The sequence below is a fragment of the Phoxinus phoxinus genome (genome assembly GCF_949152265.1).
Source record: "Phoxinus phoxinus genome assembly, chromosome: 24".
Classification (NCBI taxonomy): Eukaryota; Metazoa; Chordata; class Actinopteri; order Cypriniformes; family Leuciscidae; genus Phoxinus; species Phoxinus phoxinus.
The window spans coordinates 13655795-13682580 of NC_136899.1; the positions used below are offsets into that span (position 1 = coordinate 13655795).

General features: G+C 36.7%; 1 protein-coding gene across 5 annotated transcripts in view; it reads left to right on the top strand.

Moving 5' to 3' along the window:
* The first annotated feature begins 2685 nt into the window (after positions 1 to 2685).
* rttn (rotatin) overlaps positions 2686 to 26786 on the top strand; it is a 55188-nt gene continuing 31087 nt past the window's right edge. For 3 of the 5 annotated variants that reach the window (XM_079601865.1, XM_079601864.1, XM_079601866.1), the window contains exons 1-26: positions 2686 to 2822; positions 3309 to 3496; positions 3744 to 3939; positions 4166 to 4243; positions 5581 to 5671; positions 5766 to 5880; positions 6686 to 6833; positions 7529 to 7694; positions 9108 to 9292; positions 9413 to 9528; positions 10683 to 10853; positions 11114 to 11326; positions 12475 to 12587; positions 12704 to 12830; positions 14025 to 14150; positions 14418 to 14534; positions 14992 to 15131; positions 16481 to 16652; positions 16829 to 16928; positions 17532 to 17620; positions 19158 to 19275; positions 20953 to 21049; positions 21857 to 21922; positions 22092 to 22283; positions 23509 to 23748; positions 25076 to 25220. In XM_079601865.1, the coding sequence (XP_079457991.1) occupies positions 2792 to 2822; positions 3309 to 3496; positions 3744 to 3939; positions 4166 to 4243; positions 5581 to 5671; positions 5766 to 5880; positions 6686 to 6833; positions 7529 to 7694; positions 9108 to 9292; positions 9413 to 9528; positions 10683 to 10853; positions 11114 to 11326; positions 12475 to 12587; positions 12704 to 12830; positions 14025 to 14150; positions 14418 to 14534; positions 14992 to 15131; positions 16481 to 16652; positions 16829 to 16928; positions 17532 to 17620; positions 19158 to 19275; positions 20953 to 21049; positions 21857 to 21922; positions 22092 to 22283; positions 23509 to 23748; positions 25076 to 25220 (3540 nt within the window). In that variant the 5' untranslated portion in view covers positions 2686 to 2791. Of the gene's footprint in view, positions 2823 to 3308; positions 3497 to 3588; positions 3653 to 3743; positions 3940 to 4165; positions 4244 to 5580; positions 5672 to 5765; positions 5881 to 6685; positions 6834 to 7528; positions 7695 to 9107; positions 9293 to 9412; positions 9529 to 10682; positions 10854 to 11113; positions 11327 to 12474; positions 12588 to 12703; positions 12831 to 14024; positions 14151 to 14417; positions 14535 to 14991; positions 15132 to 16480; positions 16653 to 16828; positions 16929 to 17531; positions 17621 to 19157; positions 19276 to 20952; positions 21050 to 21856; positions 21923 to 22091; positions 22284 to 23508; positions 23749 to 25075; positions 25221 to 26786 lie in introns of those variants that run through there. The other 2 variants (XM_079601867.1, XM_079601868.1) reach the window with 2 other exon arrangements.

Sequence of the window (26786 nt, forward strand, 5' to 3'; positions counted from 1 at the left end):
TGGCCGCCGTACCACCTGACCACTGCAGATTAAAGGTGTGTTTGACTTGCGGTGCTGTGCAGACATTTATGACATCAAAGTACTGCGAAAACGATTCGAAAGCATACAGAGCTTTATTCACAGAATTAAGACATGGCGTGAATGTAGCATAACACCGCATTGGCCAGCGGACCGATCTCGTTGCATATAGGATCTGAAATGTCGTTTGTAACGTAGATTGTAACAACTGAACTCTTTGTATTTGACCATTGATCTATGTCTATCTGTCTGTCGTTTTGTCTGTCTGACTGTCCGTAGTATCTATCTATCTATACTGAGGTCTATGTAAATTTACATTTGTTACATTTACACCCTCACCCTCACCCTCCTCACCCTCCCCTCCCCCTCCCCCTCCCCTCCCCCTCCCCCAAGGGTTTTTTGTTTTTTGACTAACAAAGCAAAATTCTATTTTTTCCAGATTTTTCCTGCTCACTCTCATTTAGACAGCCTAAAGTGTTTCAAAATAACCAAATAAGAAAATCAAAGTTTTCTGGTCTTTGCGATATCAAATGTGTTTGAGTTATGTTCCATATTGGACTCTTAGTGCGGAATATTCATGATGAGCCCGGGCAGGAGCACGGGTGCAAGCCAGGGCGATAGATTTGGTTCATCAGCCAAGCACTTTATCTCACAGTGGGAGAAGACGCAGAGCGATCCTCTCCGTAATCACAGGTCCGCATATCCGAAAGAGACAGCCATGCGGAAAATAAAACAGGGAAATCAGTCCAAAGGTCTCCAGGTCAGGGCTGTGCTGAGAGTCATATCAACTGGTCAGACTGCTCAGGGAGGAGACCAGCACTGTGGTATTTTAGACAAATAGAGTGATTTGGACAGTGAAGCTTCGGTGTACCAGAGGAGTTGATGAATCATACAGAACCCAGGACACATTCATCTGAAGATGCAGTCTGTTTCCTCAGGCTGGAATGCTTTGAATGACTGATCTCAGATCCAGACTGATTACCAGCAGGGTCTATCACAGTGAGCACATGGTGAACATTTAGGTGTTTAAACCATATTTCATCTGCCACATACAGGCCTTTAGTTCTGATATAAAGACAGATGGAAGAGGAGAGAAAACTCATCCTGTGCTATCCTGAAGACCTGTCTATGAAATCAACTGAAATTGTTTTATAATCAATCTTTTGTGGATTGTAGGCTCATCAGTGTGTAGAAAGTGTTGAACGGTTTCTGTGCTATTGATTCAAGATTATTAATAAAGAAACACAGATTCACAGAACGTCAGTTTCAGTTTATTATAAAGGATGACACTGGAAATGTTTTCAAGGAGAACATAATAACAAACATGGCATAACAAATAAGTGATTTATATAAATAGATTAAAATAAAAGATAGGCCTACAGTAAAGGGCCCAAAAGTTTAAACTTTCATTTTGTATTTTTCTTTTTTAAAGTCGACATGTAAAGGTTAAAATTAGATTGTTTAACAACAGCCTTTGTATGACTTGTTTTAACCCCAACACATATTACGTTTTTAATTTTCTGTTTTAGTTCTGGTAAAAACGATATGTCTTGCCCTCCTTGAGCATGTCCTTTTGACGTAGGCTATAGGCTAGCATATGTTTTAAATCTACTTCGATTAAGATAAATTATGCGCTGCCTGTTAGGCTATGTAACTGCATGACAATTATTTGTAAAAAAAAAAAAAAAAAAAAAAAAAACAAAACAAGCCTGTACAATAATTGTGCTGGACATCTTGGTCAGTTTTACTAAATTTGCAGCTTTTAAAAATCAGATGAAACACACTTTGTCATCTGTCACCTACCGCTTATATTATAAGACCATTTTAAGTAAAAAGGTGTCTGCAGAGCTATCTATTAAAAATGTGTTTTAATTATCACTTTTATAGGACCCCACTGTGTTATCATATGTCACCAACCAGAGTGTGAAAATGTTAGTCACAGACTCACCAAATAAATATGACCTGCAAAATCAGATAGCCTACACATTTAGTGTATTTGCACACTTTATATAATCCACTATTTTTGATGTTTGGTAAAATGTGGATTTGCTAGGAAGAAAGTTGGGGGGAATGTGCAATGATGCCTCAGAAATGTTTAGTAGCCTACACTGATCGTGCAAAAAAAAGAAAAAAAAACAGATCACTGTACTCATCTCACTGTATTAAATAAGATTATTTTTTTTGTGTGTAAACAGTGTAGTTGATAAAGGTATCAGTGTTATAATAAACAGTGACATTTCTAGCTGGTGAAAAGAGTCACAGTACAAATGCCACCCAAGAAATCAATTAAATACAAATTCTAGTCCTCTAAAATAGGCTCCTCGTCGTGGCTAAACCAACATGAGAGACTGCATGAAGATTATTTAGTAATCTATATTTTGCAACAGCAGAAAAAGTAAAACAGTATAACAATGGTATTGCCTACTGTTAGGTTATGGCAAATTTTACAGAGCTTTGTAATACTTTTCATAAGGGAACATTTAGATAAATTATATAAAAAACACAATTATTGATTTGCTAATTTTGCAAAATATATCTTTGTTTCAAGCAGTTGTGAGGTTTGAGCATACTTTTTTTTTTTTTTTACAGTCTAATGGTTTAGCACAGCATCTCACTGACATAAACCGGAAGTGCCTGACAGTGGCGCGCTAGTTGAAAACAGACCCGCGCTGCTGCCAGTGATGATGACGAGGATGTGACGTTTAAGTTAACCGAAAACGCCGTTGATCACAGTAAATGTTGTCTTTTTTGTTTTCCACCTGTGAGATAAACTATGGAGTTATCACCACTCATAAAGAAGATCGGTAAGACGCTTAGTACAACAGACAGACGACTTTCAGAAGTTAAACAACAAACAGCTGATTTTGAAGTAGCTTGATAAGCTAAACAAGTGAAGCTATATGTTTTGATCAGATATTTGGGATAAACGTGTGCATAATTATCCATCGTGTTAATATTGTTGTTGTATCTCGCAAAAACGTCATGATTTACTTTGTTGAAGTCATATAAAGGCTAATGTGATGTTGCGCGTGCATTTTGATAACTTAGCTTTGTTATGAGCTCGCGAATAATCTGTCAAACTTCTTTTTGTTATTTAGTTTATGAAAATTAAATCTAACTGCGCTTTTTTTTGTATCTTGAATAGTTGATCTGTGTTTTATCTGCAATATGTGTGTTGTGGCATTATGAAAATGCATGTCAACTGAGATATTGCTACATTGATGCTTAATTCGCTTCATTACATGATACAGTATTATTTAGCCTATACATTATTGTTTTTTCTCCACAAGGACACTCCTTAGTGGAAATCAGAGTTCGGGCTCTTAAAAATATCAGAAGTAAACTGGATCATGATCTCGTCGCTGTTCCTGATCTGGTCCAGGAAAAGATGCTGTTTGTTTTCCTTTTGGAATGGTTTAATTTTCCAGAAGTTCCAATGCAGGAGGAAGTTCTAGACTTGATCAGCATGCTGTCCAAGGTAGATAATGTTCAGAATGTATGTGAAATGACTCAAGTGTCTTTATATTGTCATGCTGCGTTTTGTGAAATGACAGGAAGTGATGTTTTAATGGGCCCATTGCAGTGACACTATTCATTACCAATCTGCTCGGGAGGAAATAAAGTTCAAGGGGATGTCAGTATCCACACAAAGAACCAGGCAGATTATTCTACTCGATGGCATGTTTTGAGTAGTATCTAATTTTGGTTTCCCTGTCATGTCAAAGCACCCAACTGGAGCCCAAATGCTACGAGAGGTAGGGGCTGTCGAATTTTTAACACAGCTCTCGCCTAATGTGGATCTTCGCCTCCGAACAACCGTAGACGGCATCTTCGATCAGCTCTTCCACCTCTCAGAGGCCTTGCCTGGTTGTCCACCCACCACCTCCTACGAGCCACACTCTGTTCCCGCGCTGCAGACAGGTATAAAAACATTACATTGATTTTATATCCATCTGTTCTGCAGATTACTGTAGATATCGATGTCATTATAACCAATGTCAAGGTTGTCACATGGTCCCTTTGAATAGCTGTCTGAAAGCAGCTTCGGAATGAACATGAGTAGACTGTCTGATTCAAAGCAGAGAAGAGCTTGAAAGTGCTGGTTTCTGATTTGCTTTTCAACTACAGCTGCTTTTTGTGTTCTCAGAAGAGGACTCGTCGGCTAGGGGATATTTCCAGTGCAGTAAACCCAAGCAGACAGATGCTCCCACCCCCAGAGTATCATGTAGGTGACATCAACATCAAATTACTTTTTGTTTAACTAACTTTCAGGGAGAACTTAAACTCATTAAATCTTCACTGTAGAATGTATGCTAAATAATCTAATATCAACACCGGTATGAACTGTCAGGACTTGACAACAAGTCATTTCTTTCTTCTGGCAAGGTTGGAACAGTAGTACAGATTTGTAAAATAATGTTATAGCAATTTATCTTCATGTCTGTCAAAAAGATATATATTATAATATATTTATATAATTTATTTCCTACTTTTATATACACTAGTGTTTACATTTTTTTAATGCTTTTGGAAGTATCTAATGCTCACCAAGGCTGCGTTTAAAATACTGTCAAAAGTTAATATTGTGATTTTTTTTTTATTAATTTTTTTACAATTTAAAAGCATTTTTCTTTTTGAATATGTTTTAAAATGTAGTTTTTGTTGGAAAGGTTGAATGTTTAGCGGCCATTAGTACTCCAGTCTTCAGATTGATGATCCTTCAGAAATCATTTTAATATGCTGAATTGCTGCTCAAGAATTGTTAAAACATTTGTGCTGCTTAATTTTGTGGAAACTGTGATAATCTTTTTTCAAGATTCTTTGAGTAGAATGTTCACAAGAACAGCATTTATTTTAAATACTTTTTTTTGGTATCAATTTAAAAGGCGTTACTGTCATTTTTTTTCATCAAGTTAACGCATCCTCGCTGAAGAAGAAAACTACCAATTTCTTTAAAAAAAATCATATTGACGGGACGCTCAACCTTTTGAAGTTTGAATGGTAGTATATTTTTTCATCAAGCATTCTAGTTTATTTAAAAAAAACATGAATTAATTTTTAATTTTCAGGCATTCTAACTGATGCTTTTAAAAATGTCACATCATCATCTAGCCATACAACCTGACATATTTGTGTATTTTAAGATTTTGTCTTTATTTAAGAACCAAACATAAAAACGCATGTGCATGATCTGCAAACATATTATTTCACCCAACAATTTAAATTGTCATCGTTTACTTACCCCCATGTCATTCCATTGTTTTGTTCATTGAATTAGCAAAAAGCTCTATTCGTCCATACAATGAAGGTCAATGGGGTCCAATGTTGTTTGGACCTAAATGTTCTTCAAAATATTTTCTTTTGTGAAGAAAGTAAGTCGTACAGGTTTTTACCAAACCTGCACCATACCTGACAGTCTGATTGGCCAAGTAACAGTTCCGTCACTTAGCCCAAAACTCTTTCAAACGGGCCCTGGAACATCCTTTTTGTTGAAATTTGGCCTTGTTTGAAGTCTTTACACATATTCAAGATCTTTATATATTTAATTTCTTTACCCCGCAGTCAACACTTCTGTTAGATGCTTGAAGTTCTCTGTTTTTCCATGGCTGTCTTTGAACACAACAGATCGACATATCTTGTCATCAAATGAAAGGTATTGGTACCCTCTGCTTTGTGTAATTTTACCACTGTTACCATCTAATGTATGTCTTATTGTCAAAATGACTTGTTGTTTGCTCAATCTTTAGTTCCCTTAGAAGCGGCAACCACAACTTGGTAAGAACCACATGTGAACTGCTTCGTGACGTCATCATGCAAGACTTCCCAGCTGAAATATTCCTGCAAAGGCCAAGCACAGTTCAAGTAAGATTTAAATTTCATTTCTGTCTTCAATCCGTCAGTTGTTTTAACCCCTGATGGGAGCTTCATAAGTTGAGTGACAGTGATGAAAGCGATATTGTGGGCTCCGTAATCCCCATTCCGTTCTATAATTGAATGCCACGGAATCTGATTGGTCGTACAATAGGTTCAAGTCCTGAAAGTATTGGAATGACAGCGGAAAATCATGTCTTATGTCTAGGACTGTACCGTGATGATTAGCTGGCAAGATGACACTAGCCATTTTAGTATTAGCGTTTAAAACCAAGCGACAAGCATTGCTGTAATTCTGTCAGAAATGAGTTGGCATGGATGCGTTTGAGATAATTTTGAGATACGCATGTAGTCTCAATGCCCTCAATGAAAATTATTCATCATTCGGATGTGCTAGAATAAAGCTTTGATTTGTTTTGCAAGCATTCTCTATGGTTCTTGTGTAATGCTCTTGATCTTTTGTCTAATTGTTTAAAAATTGAAAGTGCCACTGATTTTGACTCAGTGATCAGTTCAATTAGGTTTATCGAATCACCCTGATTCATCGGCATTGCTTCTGTACCACTGGAGGGGTAGTGAATTTTAAATTGGTACAAATTACACAACTTAAAAGTCAGTATCAGGTGGTGGCCTTTTATTTAGTGCCTAATTGAATGTCAAATCACTGCTCTTAAAACACTTGCACCATTTGGATCAGTTGTTTTGTTGTAATGTTATAACAGTTCTACACATGTTCTGGTAGGTTTACAAGACAACATCAACTTCTGTTTTCATATATTGCTGTTTTCCCCTCTAGAGTCTGCTGTCACTTCTCGGCCTGAATGTTGATGGTGATGTCAGTTACCTGACGTTGCAGGCATTGGCCTGTCTGGAACAGCTTTGTAGGAACTTGAGGAGTCGCCTACGTTTCTACAGAGATCCAAGCTTTTGCTCAGCCAAGCAAGGTACCCAACACCATCTTTTATGAATATGTTAACTTGTCCTAATGTAGAGGTTCACTCTTATGAGGTGATCTGATGCAATTCTTTACATGATTAAAATCAGTTATACAATACCACAAATTTTGGGGTCGGTAAGATTTTTTTTTAGTATGTTTTTGAAAGAAGTCTCATGCTCTTATACAGTAAAAACAGTAACACTGTGATATATTTTACAATTTAAAATTCTATCTGTTTTCTATTTTAATATAGTTTGGAATGTAATTTATTCCTAATGGCAAAGCAGAATTTTCAGCATCATTACTCCAGTCTTCAGTGTCCCTTCAGAAATCATTCTAATATGCTGATTTGGTGCTTAAGAAACATTTATTTTTATTATTGAAAACAGCTGTGCTGCTTAATATTGTTGTGGAAATCGTGATGATTATTTTTTCGAGATTTTTTTCATGAATGGAAAGTTAAAAGAACATAATTTATTTGAAATACAAACCTTTTGTAACATTATAAATGTCTTTACTGATATTTTAGTTAATTTAATGTACTCTTGCTGAATAAAAGTATACATTTCTTTTTTTTAAAAATCTGACTAATCCCAAACTTTTGAACAGATGTGGTTCAGCAGTTCTTCTAAATGTGATTTTAAACTTGGATACTTTTCTAAATGTTGAATCAATATCTGTCCTATTATTTTACCCAATTAGACCCTGTTTCTCAGAACTCCTCTATCTCCTACCCTCATGAGGTGAGGGGTACCCAACGGTCTGGGGTTTCTTCTCCAGAGGAAAGTTCCCCCAGACCCTCTGTGGTGGGCCGACCCGTTCAGAGGGCACGCGGGGATGGCCAGGATGGAGATGCTGCCTCTTCTAGGTGCTTACTAAGCTTAATTCTCTACCTTTAAAATAAAATTGGTAAATAGGATTATGAACATTACAGTCTAACAGATCTTCCTAAATCATCCATAACACAAAGCTCTCTCCCATGGTCATGGAACACCTGGAAATTGTGTTTTCAGGCCTTGAAAAGTCAGGGAAATTTCAAGTTAGTAAAAGCTATAAAATATTTAATTGTGTAAATTGCTCCTTGAACATAATTTTATTTATTTATTATCATACTTTTATATATTTATTTTAATTCACATAGAGAAATCAAAAACAGTCAGAAATAGTCATGCTAAACTAAATCCTTTTTTTTTTTTTACACAAGACATGAAAGGTGCACTATGCAGGATTTTCAGGTACTGTTTGTAAACACAAGAGTCAAACTTGGCAATATAGGGCGGCAAAGCATTTATGCGCATCCCGTGCGCAGAATGATGCACTTGAAGCATCATGGAGTCAAATTTACGTCCACATGAATGGCATACCCAGGGTTTCTCAACAGAACATTGACAAGTGCTTCACGCTCCCTCTACCGAATTGCCGTCCTGATGCCATCACTTTCACTGGTTAACAACGCAGAAGTACACCGCTGTCCACGTGATGTAAAAGAAAACGGGACTCATCTGACCAGGCGACCCTCCACTGCTCCAAGGTTCAGTTCCAACGCCTGGGTGCACAATGTAGGTGCTTTTAATGGTGGAAAGTAGTCATCAGGCACTCTTGATTGGTCTACGGGTATGCAGCCACATACACAGTGTGATGCACGGTGTGTTGTGACACATTCCTCCCATGACCATCATTAAACATTTTTTGACTTGTGCCACAGTATACCTTCTGTTGGCTCGGACCAGATGGGATAGCCTTAGTTGCCTTCTTGCACCCACTGGCCGAAGGTTGCGGCCCATGTCCAGAGCACAGGAATTTAAGAAGAAAATATGAAAGTACAGTATCACTGCAGTCTATACTTTTATTTATTTTTTAATCCTGCATAGTGTACCTTAATGTTCAACTGTTTGGGGTCTGTACGATTTTTTTATAATTCATACTTTTTTTCTGCAAGGATGCATTAAATTGATCAAAAGTGACAGTAACAACTTTGACATTGTTACAAAAAAATATTTATTAATTTTTTTCAGTTTTTCCCCACAAAAATATTAAGCAGCACTGTTTTCATCATTGATAATTATAATAAATGTTTCTTGAGCAGGAAATCAGCATATTAGAATGATGTGTGCAATATGGCTTTTTAATTACTAAATTTAGGTTTATGTTGGAAAAAATGAGAACTAAACATAGCGAAAGTATTCGTCACTGCCTTAAGCTTTTTATTTTATTTTTTATATTGCTCACAACCATTCTCGTCGTTCGCAATTAAGGATTCTTTTTGATATGTGTGGTACAGCGGTAGCAGCAGTCAGAGAGGGGCTCCCCCCAGGCCATCCCAGCAGTCCCCGCTCCCGCAGCCCCACCCGGAGCTCCCCCCGGAGATGGAAGCGGAGGACTCGCTGGAGCTGCAGCTGCAGCAGTGGAGCCTGGCTAGATTCGCCGTGGCGGCCGTGGAGCACGCGCTCCCTCTCATCAGGACAGGTGAGAGTCCTCTTAAACCCTCTTTCCTGCTTCCAGCTGCTGCTGTTCCCCTCGCACGTGCGCTTCCATCGCTCATCATATCCCTCTCTTCTTTTTTCTCCCATCCCCGCCTTTTTTAAGAGAGCCTGAAGGTTTTCCAACGGGTGCTAGAGCTGCTGGCAGAGGCGCAGGGGCTGCTGGGAGACAGCATAGCCCCCGAGGTGTGGGACGAGCACAGCCTGACTGCGACAGAGCTGGCAAGTGTCTTCAACAGCACTCCTCCATGGTGCAGATCCACAGCCATGAGGCTGATGTCTGCATTAGTGCATACAAACACACACCTGTCGCCCGCTCCGTCTCACCCACTTCACTTACTCTGAGGGACAGATGCTCATCGTAGAACGTTAAGCTATCAGCGCAAATCAGTCATGGCACAACCGTTGGTTTTAGGCCAGGTTCACCACTTAGAAGTCCCTGAATACATCTGCTTTTTCAATCTAAATAATTTGTATTGGTTAAAAAAATACAATATGCTGTAATTCGCTTCAATAATGCTCTATTCAACAGCATTAGATAATGCAATAGCTAACATGGAATAACAATGAACAATCATTATTAGTCTTAATGTTAATATATTAATACATTTGTATAATTTCAAGTTGTATTATTGTAACATTAATGTATTATGAATGAACATTAAAAATGAAAAATACAAAATTTATAAATTAACCTAGATTAATAGATTCTTTAAGTTGTTTTTTATTTATTGTATAATTTATTGTAACTAACGTTAATGTTTTTTGAGCCTTATTTTTAGAGTTTCCCAATGACATCTATATGTCAACATTTAGGTATAATGAACTTACAATCTTTGCCAGCATGTTATTGTTATTTATATTATATTACATAAATTAACACTTTTCAAATACATGTTAGGTCACAATGCAAAAACTAATGTTAACATATATTGTGTTCTTATTGTTAAGTTTTACTATTCTCATTATGCAAAGTTTATCTCATTCAGCGTATGAGTATTTTACATAAAATTACATCAGTACATTGCATACAAAGGATTATGTAGGTCGCATTACACTGATATCCAAATTCGCCTCGTCCAATGATGTTTATTGCCTGTAGAAATCTTTTAAAACTAACTCATTGTGCTTAGTGTGTGTGTGCACACCTATGAGAACGTTCCCCGCCGCATATGATTATGCATATTTCACGGCATGCCTCTCTCCCTCATTGATCTTTAATACACGCTCATGGCATTTTATCTTGAAAAACTGCTGTCATCTGAAAACTTTCTTTGAAATGCACAGGACTCTTGCTGCCCCCTGCTGGCAGGAAAAAGACATGAGATCAATAAGTCTCTTTGTAATTTAGTTTTTTTTATTTTGTCTCGTAAAAGAGGGAGAAATTACAGACATGCATAGAGACGTTGGGAGATGTTATGTGCCACCACCATGGCATGACTTCCTCTGAACAGCCAGAATCCTCTGTGATCCACCACCGAATGGTCTTCACGGGCACTGCCATTTTCACAATACGTCTCCTGCAAACCTTGTTACCTGTGGAGAAGGTGAGTGAGCATATGGCTGTGCCATTCTTAGACATTAATAAGCCGTGCCACCGTGGACATATGGCCGTGTCCTTCATGGTCATTATTAAAACAAATGAGAGTGTGAAACACACCAGAAGTCGCTGTGAAAGGGTCAATTGTTCAGTTAAGCTGTAGACCTAAGGACAGCACTGTAATTATAGACAAATTCATTAGAGTGTGTGCTTGTTTACTGCACATATGTGTGTTTATTACCTTATGTGTGTTGTCTTTACAAACAGGCTGAAGATAACCTTCCGGAAAGTACAGTGGCTGCCATTTTCCTCTTGTGTCTTGACGCATCCTTCTGTGTGGCGTACCCCCTCATCCATGAGTCAGCCGTGGCGTACCTAGAGCAGGCTTGCTTTGAAAGATACAGCCTTTATCGTAGAGTATACCGTGTTTCTCACTGCATGGAGGCTACATGCACCTTTTTAAAGGATGCACAGGCTGAGGTAATGATTGGGGATTTTCAAGAGCTACTAACATGTAGGATATCTGCTTGAAGAATATATTTATTCTAGTGGATTCATTAAGACATGTAGTCGATATTTAAACTCTGCACTATTGTCTAATTAAATGAGTTACCATGAAATCCTTAAGGAATTAAGGAATATTGCATTATTTACAGATAAACAAGTTATCCGTGCACACTTTTTTTTTAAAATTCATGCAGCCCTTGTAATTTTTACTAAAAATAACTTACCCTCTCACTTGAATCTCTTTGATGACGTGTTTACTGGCTCGCATGACATCACAGCAATAGCAAACCACAATGATCCAATGTTCCAGTCAATTCCTGACGGACAAAATTAAGTCCTGCCCTACATTTTTTCTTGTTTAAGAAGCTGTTTCACTTGGAGATACGTCACAAAAGGGAAGAAAAGCTATCACAGCTTTTTTGTTTTGAGTCATTTTGTGATTTGCTAAAGGATTGGATCTTTCAAGAATTACAAACTTGTATCAAGAACTATTTCTTTTAGTGCATGCCTTATTCAATGAATCCACTGGTATTCAAATACTGGTCTATACCAATAACTTGATAATTATTTTATTATGTTATAGTCAATATTAAAGTTCTACACCTATTGTCTAAATAAATTAAAAAGAAAACACAAAAAACTAAAATATATTGATATATTGACTCAAGTTGAGATTTGCTAAAGATTTTAATTTATTAGTGTTATTAAATTATTAGTGAAAGGTTGTATCTAATTATTAAAATAGAGGAAATGGGCATGTAATGATATAGTTTAATCAAAGTAACTTCCCGTCTCTTGAAACCACATCTCTTCTCTGATGACATGTTTACTGTCGCAAGAGCGGGACAACCTGTCACTCATGACATCACAGCAATAGTAAACCACAACAATCCAACAATTCACTCAATTCCCAATGGACAACATGAAGTTCCACCCTACATTTTTTTGCTTGTTCGAGAAGCCATTTCACTCAGATATACATCACATTAAGGAAGAAAAGTGTATATCAACTTCCATTTCATGCCAACTTTAAAGGACTAGCTCACTAAAAGATTATTGTTCACTCAGTCTTATGTCGAATTGCAAGTAGAAGTGCTTCAAGTGGAAATTTTGCTTTACAGGGCGATAAGAATTGGCACGAGCTTTTGGAGCTCGCTGAACAAGGAATAGATGCTTTTCCGTACCATCAGCACCTACCGATGGTGAAGGAATGCGTCCAAATTTGCTCCTACCTGTAAGTTTCTCACAATTATATAAACCGTAAAAACGCCATTGACATCTGCTGTTTTGTCTGGCACTGTGGAAGAAGTGTCATCGTATAAAAATCTGTAAAATCGTGTCTCTTCGTAGGTGGAAATTTGCACAAGCAAGCCCGCTCCTGCAGTCGGAGAGTCAGAAGATATTTCTGAAGCTTTTGTCTCACCCTCTGTCCCAAGTGAAGGTGGAAACCTACTCCTGCACTCTGAGCAATTTGAAGGTACAAGATGTGCAGTGAAAATTGCAGAAGCTTATTTTTAACCACTTCCTGTAGAGAAGTGACAGCGTTTCACTGTTTCCTGCACCGCAGTTCAATGTTGATTCTCAAAAAAGAATGGCCATTATAGATTCATGACTCAATTACACAAACAGATCAGATGTGTCCAACTTGAAATAAAGTTTAAATATTTTGTGTGTTTAAGATTCATTTAAATGCTATTTAAATATAGAGTTAGAGTTTTTATATATATTATTATATTTAGTGCTGTCAATCGAAAAATGTAAAAATTAACTAATTAATCACTGATTTTTTCTGCGATTAATCACAATGTTTTTTTTACAGTCTGTGGTCAGGATATTCACACCCAGCTCTTTTTTCTTATCGCGCTTAAATGGTTTAAAAGCATTCGCATGAAGAAGAGCGTGATCATTTAATGTAACGCTAGCCAAAGGATGACAGAAAAAACGGATGCTGCGTTAATTGGGTTAAATATTTTTAATGCGTTAAACTGGAAAAATGTATCGCATTAACGTTGACAGCACTAATTATATTATTATCAAAAATTATGTAATTTAACATTTTCAATACCAAAAAGTTCAGTAGTTTTGGTTCACTAATTTTTTTTTTTGAATGAAATGTATAATTTTATTCCACAAGGATGCATCAAATAAAATTAATCAAAAGAGAAATGCATTTATTTCAAATAAATGCTGTCCTTTCTATTCATCAAAGAACCCTGAAAAAAAAGAAACAATAATACAATTTCTACTATAATATTAAGCGGCACAAATGTTTGTGTAAATGTTTTTACTGCATCTTTGAATAAATAAATGCAGCCTTGATAACCATAAGAGACATCTTTCAAAAACCTAACCAACCCCAAACCTCTGAACAATAGTGGATAAATGTAAAATTTCACAAAAATGTTGTTTGTTCCAAAGCATCTTTTGGACTAGTTGGCAAGCTTGACCACCTGATGACCTGGTACTTCCAGCCAGAAAGATTTTAGTTGAGAGTTCTTCCTTTTGCAGGGGGTAAAATACTGTTACCCTTTGTAATGGGTTTGTCTACGATGCATTGAATTTCTATTACACTTCCCAGCAATTCTTTTAAACTCCACATAGGGTGATGGTGACCCTTGAACCCTGTAGACGGTAATATCCCCACCCTAACTTGCTGCTCTCACCCCCACAGGAGTGCTTGGGAGTTCAGAATGTGGCCAAACCGGCCTCATCCATCTGCAGCAGAGTGCATTTCTTGCTTCACTCCCGTGTCCTGTATGAGATCAGTGTGTTTGGCCTTCAAGACCAAGCAAGAGAGGTGAATAATTCATCTTCCTGTTTCCAGCGAGACCCCAAGTAATGCACAAAGAAGAAATATTTTGATATACCAATACACAGTTCGCTAATAAATAATGTATCCACGCTGTATGTTTAATGGGTTACTGAGGTCATGCTAAACTAATGATTGACATTGGAAATGCCCCCGTCACACTGCTTTAGGTGTCGTTTGGTGGATTTGGATGAGGTAGCTTGTTGTAAGTGCAGTATCATAGCGCCATCAACTAACTTTATGTGTGATCCAAAGGTGAGCGCCGCTGCCAAGGATATTCTACTCTATCTGCTGAAGGGACGATTGATGATGACAGCCGCGAGTTGGAGCAGATTTAATGAGGCACTTTACCCGGTCATTCCTATATTACAGGTGCAAACACTCTTTCCTTTCTCCACATCTCTCTACACACACACACACACAGCGCATAGCAGCAATATAACCGTCAAACTTGGCTGAAAAAATAATTTCCAATGTAATATTAACGTGTTTGCAAGACGCCCGAGGCTGGATGGTAATATCCATGTTACGCCGCATTCTATTTTAAACATGGTTATCTTGTACTTTTCAACTACAGAAGCTGCGTTTCATTTTTTGAAGGGTGGGGGTGGGGTTGGGGTGGCATTGAATATTCATAAATCTTGTCAAGGTCATCACATTTGATTCATTTTAGCTGAAGCCTCTAAGTAATTGGTTTGTGCTGTCAATAAAGTAGGGGTGAAATAGTCTGTCGGAATGGTGCGTTTGTTTATTGTTATTCCAAGTTGTATTTAGGTTTCGGAAGTCTATTTTCTGCTGTGTTAAAGCTTTGTGCGTTTATGTATATTAGAGTTATGCCAGTACTGATGACGCCCTGGGAAGCTGTATCTTGCTGTTAAGTGAAGCATCTGCTGAGAAGGAAGATGAGGTTTGTTCACCGCCTACCAGACTACGGATGGCCCTCCGGCTTCTGTTCACCAAGCATCACACGTAAGTTTAAAGTGCACATAAATTGATTTCTTTCACCTTCTTATGGCAATAATTACCAAAAGATGAAAATTCTGTCATAATTTACTCACCCATATAATTTTCTTCTGTGAAACACAAAAAAGGAGATGGTTTGTAGAATGTTATCGCTGCTCTTTTACAACAAAATTGAATGAACTGTGAAAGTCAAGGTTAATAAGCATTGTAAAAGTAGTTCCACATGGTTATATTCCAAATCTTCTGAAACTATACAGTAGCTTTCCCAAGTGAAAAAAAGAAGTGCTTTACAATTATATTGTATGTAGTGTACAAATCTTAAAATTGTATATAAAAAAATGTTCTTGCATGAAATAATATACCGGTAAATATAATGTAGTGCACTTTGTAATCATTGTTTTAATAATATTTTGTCGTGCTTTAAAAACCTGTTGACTAACACACTAAAGCACATGTAAAGTACTTTTAACTAGTTAATTTTAACTAGTTTTTGATAATACATTTAACGTTAATATATTTTATATGTATTAAATTGCAACTTCATCATTACAAATGTTTAATTACAAACATATTTAAATACCTGAAATACAAGTTTTAATACAAAATTACATTAAAGGAAATTTTATTTGGCTATTAATGCTTGTTGGTACATTCAGCAGTGAAATGTAATTTTTCAGTAGAATTAATTATGAAATTACACATAAAGATACACATAAACTTGAGTCGAAGTTCACTCAAGTTCAGCTAATTACATTGAATATAAAGTTAAACTATTTAATTGCAGTAAACATTAAATTAAGTGTCAGAAAAAATACATTAATTTCACACTTAACTATATTCTTTTAAACTATATTATTTTAGTAACACTTTACAATAAGGTTTATAAATTTAGTTGATGTATTTGTTTCTGTATTTTTTTTAAATACAAATAAACTGTTCATTGTTTGTTCATGTTAGTTCACAGTGCTATGTAACTAATGTTAACAAATCTCATGTTAACAACTCTTGATTTCAATAATGTAATTAGTAAATGTTGAAGTTAACATTAACAAAGATTAATAAATGCTGTAAAAGTGCAGTTCATTATTAGTTAATTTGAACTAATGCAGTTAAATAATGTTAACTAATGAAACCTTATTATAAAGTGTTAACATTTATTTCTATTTAAAAGTATGCTAAAGTTTACTTTTTCACAAAGGCTAACAGACTGAAAGTTATGTTATTCACAAAAAACATAACTGGACAGTCGTGATCAGCATTCACTTTCATTGAATGGAAAAGAGCAGCTTTGACATTGAGCTTAATAACTTCATCCCAAAGTTTGTAAATACTGTGGCTCTGTTTGCAACTTTTAGCGTGAGGAATAAAGCAGTCCAACATTTGCTACCACACCTGACCAGCGCTGAGAGAGCCAGCAACTCCAGACCAGCCCTGGACAGCTCCACATTGTCATGTTTACCAAATCTCTATGTTCTTAATAAAAGTGTGGACGTAAAGTTGAGCAATTCAGAAAAGTCATACGTGAAGGTAAAACGCTGTTCCCCCACTCAGCAGCCTATTAATAATACACTCTTGTTGCTTTGAATCCACTGTATGGAGTAGTTATTATTGGCATTGACACCATGTAAAATAATGTTGCTCTGTTCTTAGTAGTCTTGACAAAATCTTCAGTAAACATTTTTTGTTTGTTTTTGTTTAAACAGGTGGAGTCTGTAAATAAATTGTACAATATCCTTACGTCGGACACGGTAGATCTAGTTTTGCGGAAATCTGCGGCTGATCAGTTGGCTATTGTTCTGCAAGGTGAGGAATCCATCTGTGCATCCCATTGTTTTTATCATTAACTAGTTCTTAAATTGAAATTGAAACTATGGACAAAAATGCATTACTTGGAATTGTACTTGAAGTGCTAAAATAACAAACTAAATAAACTAAACCTTAATGCTTAAACATAATAAAAAACTATTAAAAATGACAAAAATACAACAAAATACAATAAATTAAATCGAATTCAAAATCTTAACAAAAACTATTATAGTATATCAGTTATACTAAAATAACACTGGTGTATCCATCCATCCAAATTAACCTTAGACTGAGAAGACACCATATTTAATTTATAAATATCATCATTAGAGTTATAAATAGTTAATTAGAGTTTTTACCTGTATTTACACTCCAGATTTTTTTGTGTTTTAGATTAATTTAGACATAACCTTATGAGTGAACTTCATCAAATTAACACGTTGTCTATCCAAAAGTGAGGTCCATTTCTCTTGAATTTTAAGTGTTTTGAATAATGCTTTTGATCTTTGAAACATAAATTGACAAAGCAAATAACACATAGTTCAACATGTTCTAGAAACAAAGCCGGTCTTGATTTATTTTTCATTATGTTCTTTATAGATTCATCAATGCATGCGGTGCTGAAGGCCTTGGGCTTATCAGACAAGCTCATATCTTTCATCACGGAGTGTGTCAACAACAATGTGGCGGTAAACCTCACATTCTCTTTTGTGCAGTGAGCCTTTTATCCTGAATGAATTCAGGAAACTGGTGCCTGGGCATGATGCTTGAGTTAATGGTTTCAGTCAAGAGTGAGTCAGTCTTAATTCGCATCTATTGCATGATCTCTGCATCCCTAGGCTGAAAGCTGCCAGGTTTGTCAAGTATTCCAGCCTGCTAATATGGCTAATTAGCGAGAATTATGCACAGAAATGTCTGGCAATTACGCCACGAGCAGAATCTGATACGTCTCCTCCATTTGCCATGCCTAGTTAGTGCTATTACAATGAATTACGTCACTGCTTTTGCTGTTTGTTTTGACTACTTGTCTAACTTTTTGTGTTGTTGTTAATGTTATGACTGCGGTTGTGATTGTGTTTGTGTAAACACTTCTAGACTCAATCGTGATGAATTATGACTTTTTCCTCTAAAGCTGTGGCAAAACACCACTCCAAACAGCTTAGCGGTGCAGTAGTTTATCGCAGATGTGTGGCTTTTCCTAGGGTCAACTAGAGATGGGAGAAACAAAGCCTTTCAAATATTAAAGTTGAACCACTTGCTTTGCAAAGTGATACAATTAAAAAAGAAAATCTTTACGGCTGCTGGTTACGCTTGCTGGTCAGAATAGTGAAATTGCAACAAAAACTTAACCCAAACATGCATAGAAACACCTTATACAAACCAATTACAAATGTTTTATTGAAAGTATATAATCTATTAAATGCAATTAACAAATCATTTAATACCATTACAAATTAAGTGTCTGTATAATGTGTAAATTTAATTAATTATAGGCTTGTTTTAGCTTATTTTGTAGACTTAAATTAGTCCGGTGACTTAGGACTGCACGCAACTGCATTTTTAAAAATGGTTGTTGAAATCAAATGCTGCGTGGAGTCAACCAATCAAAATGCGGCATTAACTCATTTATTTAGACCCTGGTTCCTGCGGTCGAAACACACAGAGTACCAACCCAAAGTTCCTAGTTCGTGGGGAAAGTTCCTGCGGTGGAAACCCGGCTTTTGTTTGAGCTTGGTTAATTCGTCTAATAAGTTTACTGTAACTGCTCCTTTTTGTTCTACAAATGTGTTGTTAAAAATATCTACAAGTTTCTAAAAACTGATCCGAGATCAGGTTAAAAAATATATATACGTGGAGACTTGTTTCATGGATTCACAAAGGCCGCCCCCTAGCAGTAAACTATTGAAATTTTGTAATGTTTCAAAACAGTTATGGTGTAACCAAGCCACATTTGGTGAGATGATGTGACTTTGGCAGTTTGATGCATGCTCTGAATCACTGGTTTGTATTTACAAAGGTTTCGAAGATTCACAAAGTAATGTTTCGAAAGCTCCCATCCCTAGGGTCGGCAGTGTCAAAGTTCTTTTGATGATAATACAAGACTTCTTTAGACTGTTTGTTATTCAGTACTTCCAGGAGGCTCAGACCATCTCAACTATGTCTTATCTGGGGGGGGATCTATTGACACTAGAAGGTTTTAATTCAGGCTTTGTATTCATTATTCAGAGCATGGATTGCATGTTGGAGCCCAGCATATGCATGCTGAGGAAGCTGGTGTTTGCAGACCCCTCTCTGCGTCACAGTCTGGCTCAGCAGACGTCTCTTCTCATCACGCTGCTCAGAGGTACGGCACGTAAAACATCCCTCTGACCTTAATTCATTCAGCCTACTGTAGATCGTTGGTTAATTAGTCCCAAGAACCAGTTTTGTAGACACCTTTTTTTAGATGTTAGTTTTCTTTTCTTTTTTTTATCCTCTTGGAGTTTGTCAGCCCCTTTGGCACAGTGATTGGGAAGGCCCTCAGTGTTCATGGTGCCAGTTTTGGGCTCCTTCTCTCAATCCCTCTAGCGCCACCAACAGTTCATTGCTTAATATTTTTGTTTTAAAAAATGCTTTGAAGAATAGAAAGTTAAAAAGAACATTTAAATATATATATTTTTTAATTACTCATTAAATAAAAAAATAAAAAAATGTAATGTAATGTGTCCATGCTGAGTAAAGAATTTAAGAAAACATACTAACCCCAAACTTTTTGGATTGTTACAATTTTAGAGCTTAGAAACAAAATAGTTTTCCTCAAATTTCTTGGATCATGCTGATTTATTTGTCAGTGATCTTCAGATGATGGCGGTGAAAAGTTTAAAAAATATATAATTTTGGAAAATAGGTTAAACTCATTCTTCTCACCATATATTTGTGAAGGCTTGATTGCTTTATTTTCAAGGTCTGTAATCTTTCACAAAATTAGCTCAGACCCATCTGTAGACCAAACCTCACAAATATGATTAAGTGGATTTTTGATTTTCAAAACAGTTTCAACACAAACAAACAAGTTAAAGTCTGCGTGAACCGGAAATTGCAAACGACTTTTCTCCAGTGTTGTGACGCATTTCCAAGTGAAACTGAATGTTGAACAGAGGGCAGATTTTTACTTTAGCGCTCTTCCTCTCCATCTCTCGCTCAGCAGACTAACGCTTTGAGGGGAGTGGTTAAGCGTTTTCAAACCAAGCCGTCAAACCTACGTCACCAGAAAAGGAACGCCATTCCAGACCGGAAGTAACTTTTCAGACTTTGATTAAAGATTACCACGGCAAACATTTTTTTTCTGTGTATTAACTTGCATGGATTAATTGTTCACCACAAGACTAGTAATATACTCGACTATATATTTACTTATAACAAATGATTTCATGTCGACTTTAATGGCAATTTTTTAAACAGTCATTTCTCACAGTACCCTAGGGTATGTGCAAAGTTTGAAGTCAGCTCCACATACCGGTCAATTGTTACAAGAAATAACATATCTTCTTCTAGCCTTTCAACCAAAAAGAAAATATCAAAAGATCATGGCGTCACAAGATCCACTGGTGTGTTTGGCCACTTAATTGCTGCTTAGTTGCATTTTGTTTATTTACTGCTGGAAATTCAGAGCTATTGATAGTTCTCTAGTCTAGACAATTTACAAATGGCAACATGTCCAGTGAAGAGCTCCCCGATAAGCTGTTTGCGAATGTTTGTGATCGTCTAGAGTACCTCGATGTAAAATTAGCTTTTCCGACTCGAGCCCTTTTTTTTTTTTTTTACTTTCACATCTATAATGGATGAGTTGTTTTGTTTTCCTTGTTATAGTTTTGTTTTCATGTTTTATTCCACCTCGGTCCCAGGATGCGGCCCTTAAAATCTGTTTGCCTCAACTAACCATTTTTAATGCGAATACATGCTGCACAATTCATGCTACGACACATTTGTACATTCAACGATTGCTTCCCTGGCCATTTAAATGTTCTTTTTTCTTTTTAAGCATCTCTGTTGATAAAGGAGAGTCAAGGTGATGTGAGCGAGGCTGCTGCATTGATGTGCATTCTGCTGTTTGATGAAATCGCACGAATGGACGTTTGGTAAGTTTTCTTTGTTGTATGATCTCACACTCCATTGGTCGATATGTAAAATATCTGCAGCTGGTTTCATCAAACCCTGTCAGTTAAAAGAAACCCTGTAAAGCCAGCTTTCCACTATCTCCGATGTCTGAAACTTTGTATTACTAGCAGTTTTTTGTCGTTTAAGATGATTCACTTGTTGTATTCTTCAGTTGTATGTTTTGATAAAAGCGTCTGCTAAATGAATAAATGTAAAAGTGATGTAAATCTTCGACATTCACATGCGATTGTCACATTTCAAGTCGCATGAAACGTTCAAATTAAACGTGAAGCAACCATTACCCTCCGCTTACTCACCACAGTAAAATTAAGGATTTTAATGAATATATTAAATGTTTGAATATTCCCACACAAAACAAATGACTTCTAATGGCTAATCAACATAAATAATTATGAAATCACCTCGTATTCTTAGTTTTTAGAATACATCACATCCAAAGCTCAAATCAGTTCTGAAATTTCCACGCATATGCTCAGAACTCCATGAACCTCCCGTACTAACTCTACATTGAAAATGGATGACTTCTGGTCTGTCGCTTGTCGGAGATAGTGGAAAGGCGGCTTAATAGTGATTACACTCTTAGAATTATGAGTAAGGGTTTTGTTTAACTTAAAGGGATATTTCACCCAAAAATGAAAGTCAATGGGGTCCAGTGTTGTTTTGGTCTCCAATGACTTTCATTATGTAGATAAAAAACAGTTGAAATATGATAAAAAACAGAATGCTTTGGCTCACGTTACATTTTATCATCTTTGTGCCCTGATCAGGACTGACAAAGCTGGCTCAGACACAGGCCTGTCTTCCTTCTCACTGCCTGCTGCCATTATACGGAGGTAAATCACATCCATTACGACATTCTAGCTGTGCATTAAAAGAAACGGCCGTTTAATTTCCCCATAACCTGACTTTCATAGGTGTCATGGGAAAATTAAATGGTGATTTAACTATTATTTGACAGATTAACTGTATATGAAATGTGTTACATCTCATATTTTCTTACAGGTATAATCTTCCGTTTCAAGCGCCTTCACACCATGCAGTGAGTCCCTACTGTTCAGTTCTCCCTCCGTATTCAGACCTGCTGAGTCTGAAGCCTGCCTGGGAAGCACTGCAGATCACCTGGAACACAGCATGGCATTCTGGGATTGATGGACTGCTAGAGCATCTGAAGGGTTTTAGGAGTGATGTACTGGAGTAAGTAGAATTTACTCGCATGCTTGTATAAGTTCATTGTGGTGAGCGTTTTAAGGTAAGATTTTATTTAAAGTGCCCCTATTATGTTTTTTTTCCGGATATTACGTTTCATGTGGTGTGTAATATAGCTGTTTGTGAATGTTATATGTCTGCGAAGTTTCAAATATCAAAGTGGATGTTAAATAGAGGTACTGAACCGATTTAGAACGGCCCGAAACAAGCCTTCAATAATTCCAGCCTGTACTTCCTGTACGAACACAAGTAGGTTTGTAACATATTTGCATAATGCCGGCCTTTGGTCTTCATTGGTTGCCCTAAAAAACCTGAAGTTGTAGCTGAAGCCTGGAAAAGTTTGGTTTGTGCTGTTGACATGTTGGGACCAAATCCTTGATTGAACAAACCGTGAGAAAATAGGTGATGCTTCAATGTATATTATGAGAAAAGTGTTTTTGGACTTGGATGCATGTAAACCTGTTTTACACCTCCAAAACAACTTTAAAATAGCATAATATGTGCACTTTTGACATTCTCAAAGCCTTTTATTTGTTTTCAAGCACTCAAATTGTATTCAGCACTAGGAGTTTTAGGCAGTAAATCTGGATCATCTTAAGAGTTAAGATAGATAGTTTTTTTTATTGCTGAACTGTTTGGAAACTTTTGCAGTAGAACTTAACGTCATTTTAATACATAGAAGCTGTTGATTTGCTACCAAGGATAAAATGATTACAGATCTGCTGATCTGCTGGCAGTAAACTTGTCTGGCCTCCCTAAAGGAATAAATGAAAAAATAAAAAATGTCATTATTTACGGTCGCTCCAAACCTCTATGCTGTAATTTATCTGTGGAAGAAAATATTTGTTTTTATTTTTCAAGCTTTATGCTTCCGATACAAAGTGACCATCTGTGTCAAATTTCAAAAAACAACGACAACAAGGCGCCATAAAAGTTGATTTGTGCACTGTTCCAAGTCTTCTTAAGCCATATGATAGGTTTGTGTGAGGAACCTAACAATTTAAGTTTTTAAAATAGTTATTCATTAATGATCATCACCAAGGCTCATATCTAACACGTTTGCATCCAGATTCTTTTTTTTATTTGCTCACGACACATGCAAGAGCTAGTGACGTTTTGGCCTCAGTGACTTCAACATGCCACGTGGCTTAGAGTGCTGAAAGGCTTAACTTTTTTCGTAACCCCTCGTTTTCTGCTTCCTCCTCACCCCAAGGTTTCATGGTGATCTGGTGCTGTCCGAATCTCAGGTGGTGGTGTTAAGAATAAGCAATATAAGGTCCGGGTTAGGGGACTGCATTCACGGGGTCCGTGATGCAAGCTCCCACAGCACCGTGACCTTTGCCCTGACCAGAATGCACCTGTACCTTTTCGCTGACCGCCTTGCACTCAAATCCACTGCCCAGAGCAGCAAGAACATCCTGCAAACCCTGAGCTGGCACAACGCTGTAGAGAGGTAAACGCACTGTGTGTGTGTGATCTATACATTTGTTTTCCGTATACCTCCAGATATGTGATTTGTGATCGCCAGGCATGACTTTGCATGAGTTTGATGGAGTGCGCCTGCATTACACAGCCTTAAACAATGAATGAGCTGACACCTTCAGACACAAATCAGAACAATATTTTATCTTTGGCAAAACAGAGCTTAGAAATGACTCTGAAATTAAATATAGTACAGTTCAAAAGTTTTGGGTCAGTAAGATTTTTTTTTTTAAAGACATGTATTCAGCTAAGACGCATTAAATCGATTAAAGGAATTGTTCACTTAAAATGTTTAATTCTATCATCATTTACTCACCCTCAAGTTGTTTCAAACCTGTATGAATTTATTTCTTCTTTGAAGAATGTCGGTGACCTCATTGACGTCCATAGTAGGAAAATAATAAAAATACTATGGAAGTCAATGGGGTCCAGCAACCCGATATGCAATTGCAATCGCTCGTTTCTTGAACTGGGCAAATGTCTATTGTCCAAACGTATTGTTTGTTCTTTACTGTCATTGTGATGATTAATGTTGTTTTTATTTTATTTTTTGATTATTGTTTCTGTTTACTACACTTGCACTGCGATTGCTTGGACTGGGCAAATGTCTACTGTCCATTCATGTTTGAAATTATTGTTTGTTCTCTACTGTTGTGAAGCGTCCTTGAGCTTGGGAAAGGCGCTATATAAATTAAACATATTATTATTATTATTATTATTATTATTATTAACTGTTTGGTTACCGACATTCTTGTCCAACCTGTCCTAACCTGTTTCTAACCTGTTAAAAAGTTATGTAAAATATGCACTACCGTTCAAAATGTCTGGTCCGTAAGATTTTTGTCAATACTTATTGAGCAAGGATGAATTCAGTTGATCAAAAGTGATAGTAAATGCATTTATAATGTTACAAAAGATTATATTTCATATAAATGCTGTTCTTTTGAACTTCCTGTTCATCAAATAATTCTCATAAAACAATTCAGAAAAATATTAAGTGTAACAACTGTTTAAACATTGATAATAATTAGATAATTAATGATTTGTGAGGGATCATGTGACACTGAAGACTGGAGATTTGACATCACAGCAATAACATACAATTTTAAAATATATTAAAGAAAACAGTTGTTTAAATTGCATTTTTTTTTTTTTTTACAATATTGCTGAAATTACTGTATGCAATTATGCATTAGACATGCGCATAAGCGACGACTTCTTTCAAAAACATTTTAAAATCTTACCAACACCAAACTTTTGAATGCCAACATAAACTCTTTTTTTTATTAACATAACAGATTTATTATGGTACGTCCAGCTTGCCGTCAAGATGAGAGGCTCTTGGTGGACATTGTCTCATTCCTCAACACCTTCTTCAAGCAGAATCAGTCTGAATTGGATCACCAGGACCTAAAATGGCTCCTAGAATTACTCCTAAACCAGGTATTTCTGAATAAACCCGTGCCACATACCACAGCGGTGTTGAATCCTTTATGGAGTGGTTTTATTTCTCTTTGGAGCCCTCGTAAAAACAATAAAGAGACTTATTGTACCTTGATAATTAAATTAGCTTGCCCTCCTGCCTCAAATGAACACAGTGTGGTGTATTTATTAAGAGGAGCTGAAATAAATCACACCGCGGAGCAATACAAATACATTAATATTGAATTAACGCTTGTAACGGAGAGACGTGCTTCAGCTGTCATTTGTTTTTGTTTCTCACGCTGGGGAAGAATGGCTTTATTTACTAAAAGTCTATTCCTGCCTTACCTCGCATTAATGTGTATGTATGCAAACAAACCTGCCTTGACGCTTGACAGAGAACGCTGGGTTTGATGAAACGCCTGGTGGGGGAGGTGGTGAGCATCCACAGTCGCTGGAGTGTTTCTCAAACATCTGTGCTGTCTAAATGAAACACAGGCACAACCGTGTGTTTTTTCTTTTTCCAGTGGTGCCTGCTAAGACAAGCACATGCTTATTAATATTCTTTTGCACAATATTTTGGTATGCTGCATCATTAGAGCTTTGGACATGAATGATTGCTCAAATTGTGTGGCTTACTGAAGAGGAGAGATTACTTAAAAAAATAAATAAATTCAAAATCCCATAGACTTGTATTGAAAAAGGGCCACACAAATATCTAAGGAGAGGAATATCATAGAGAATTACTGCTGGGTTAAAAAGCAATCACTCATAATGTCTTAGCAACCACTTAAAAACCACACCGAACACCATAGCAACTACCTAGCAATGCTTTAGCAACCATCTAACCCCCTAGCAAATGACTAGCGATACACAAGGAACCTTAGAAACCCCCTTTTCTCCTATACAAACCAGAACACCCAAAAGCAACTTCCCAACAGTTCCTGAGTAACCACCAAGGTTTTGTTTTTCTCTATCCTCTGCGCTTTCCCGTTCGTCAATACAGTATGTCATGTGTCAGGTCAGGGGTTACTCTTCCGCCGAAGCTCTACTCTTGTACGGCCGTTAATGGAAGCCAGTGATTCTAGTTTATAAAGTTATTAATATGGATATTTTTCTTACAAAAACGCACCGCTTCACTTCAGAAGGCCTTTATTAAAGGAGAACTCCGGTCAATTTTAACATTGAGCTCAATTTTTTGTAAATTTGGAGTGCTGTCAATACAGAGAACAACGACAAAAATCGGTGTTGCCTACACTGTTATCCTATTTTTAAAATTTGCACCCTATTGACTTGAATGGGGCAAATTTTAAACCTGCTTTTATTTCTCTTATCATCCTTGATGTGTCATTACAAGTGCCCAGCCATGTTGAGTGATTCCTTCAGAGTGTACACGGTGAATCTGACTGCAGTAGATGTGAAAGATATGAATAAAAATGATGTTATTTCAGCCAGCGCAAATACCTGTATAATACCTGTATTTGGTCGAAGTCCAAAGTAGTCGATTGTCGAGTTCACGCGCATAGGTTTAGTTACCTAGGATCACACGTGTGAACTCGACAATCGACTACTTAGGTGTTAAATACC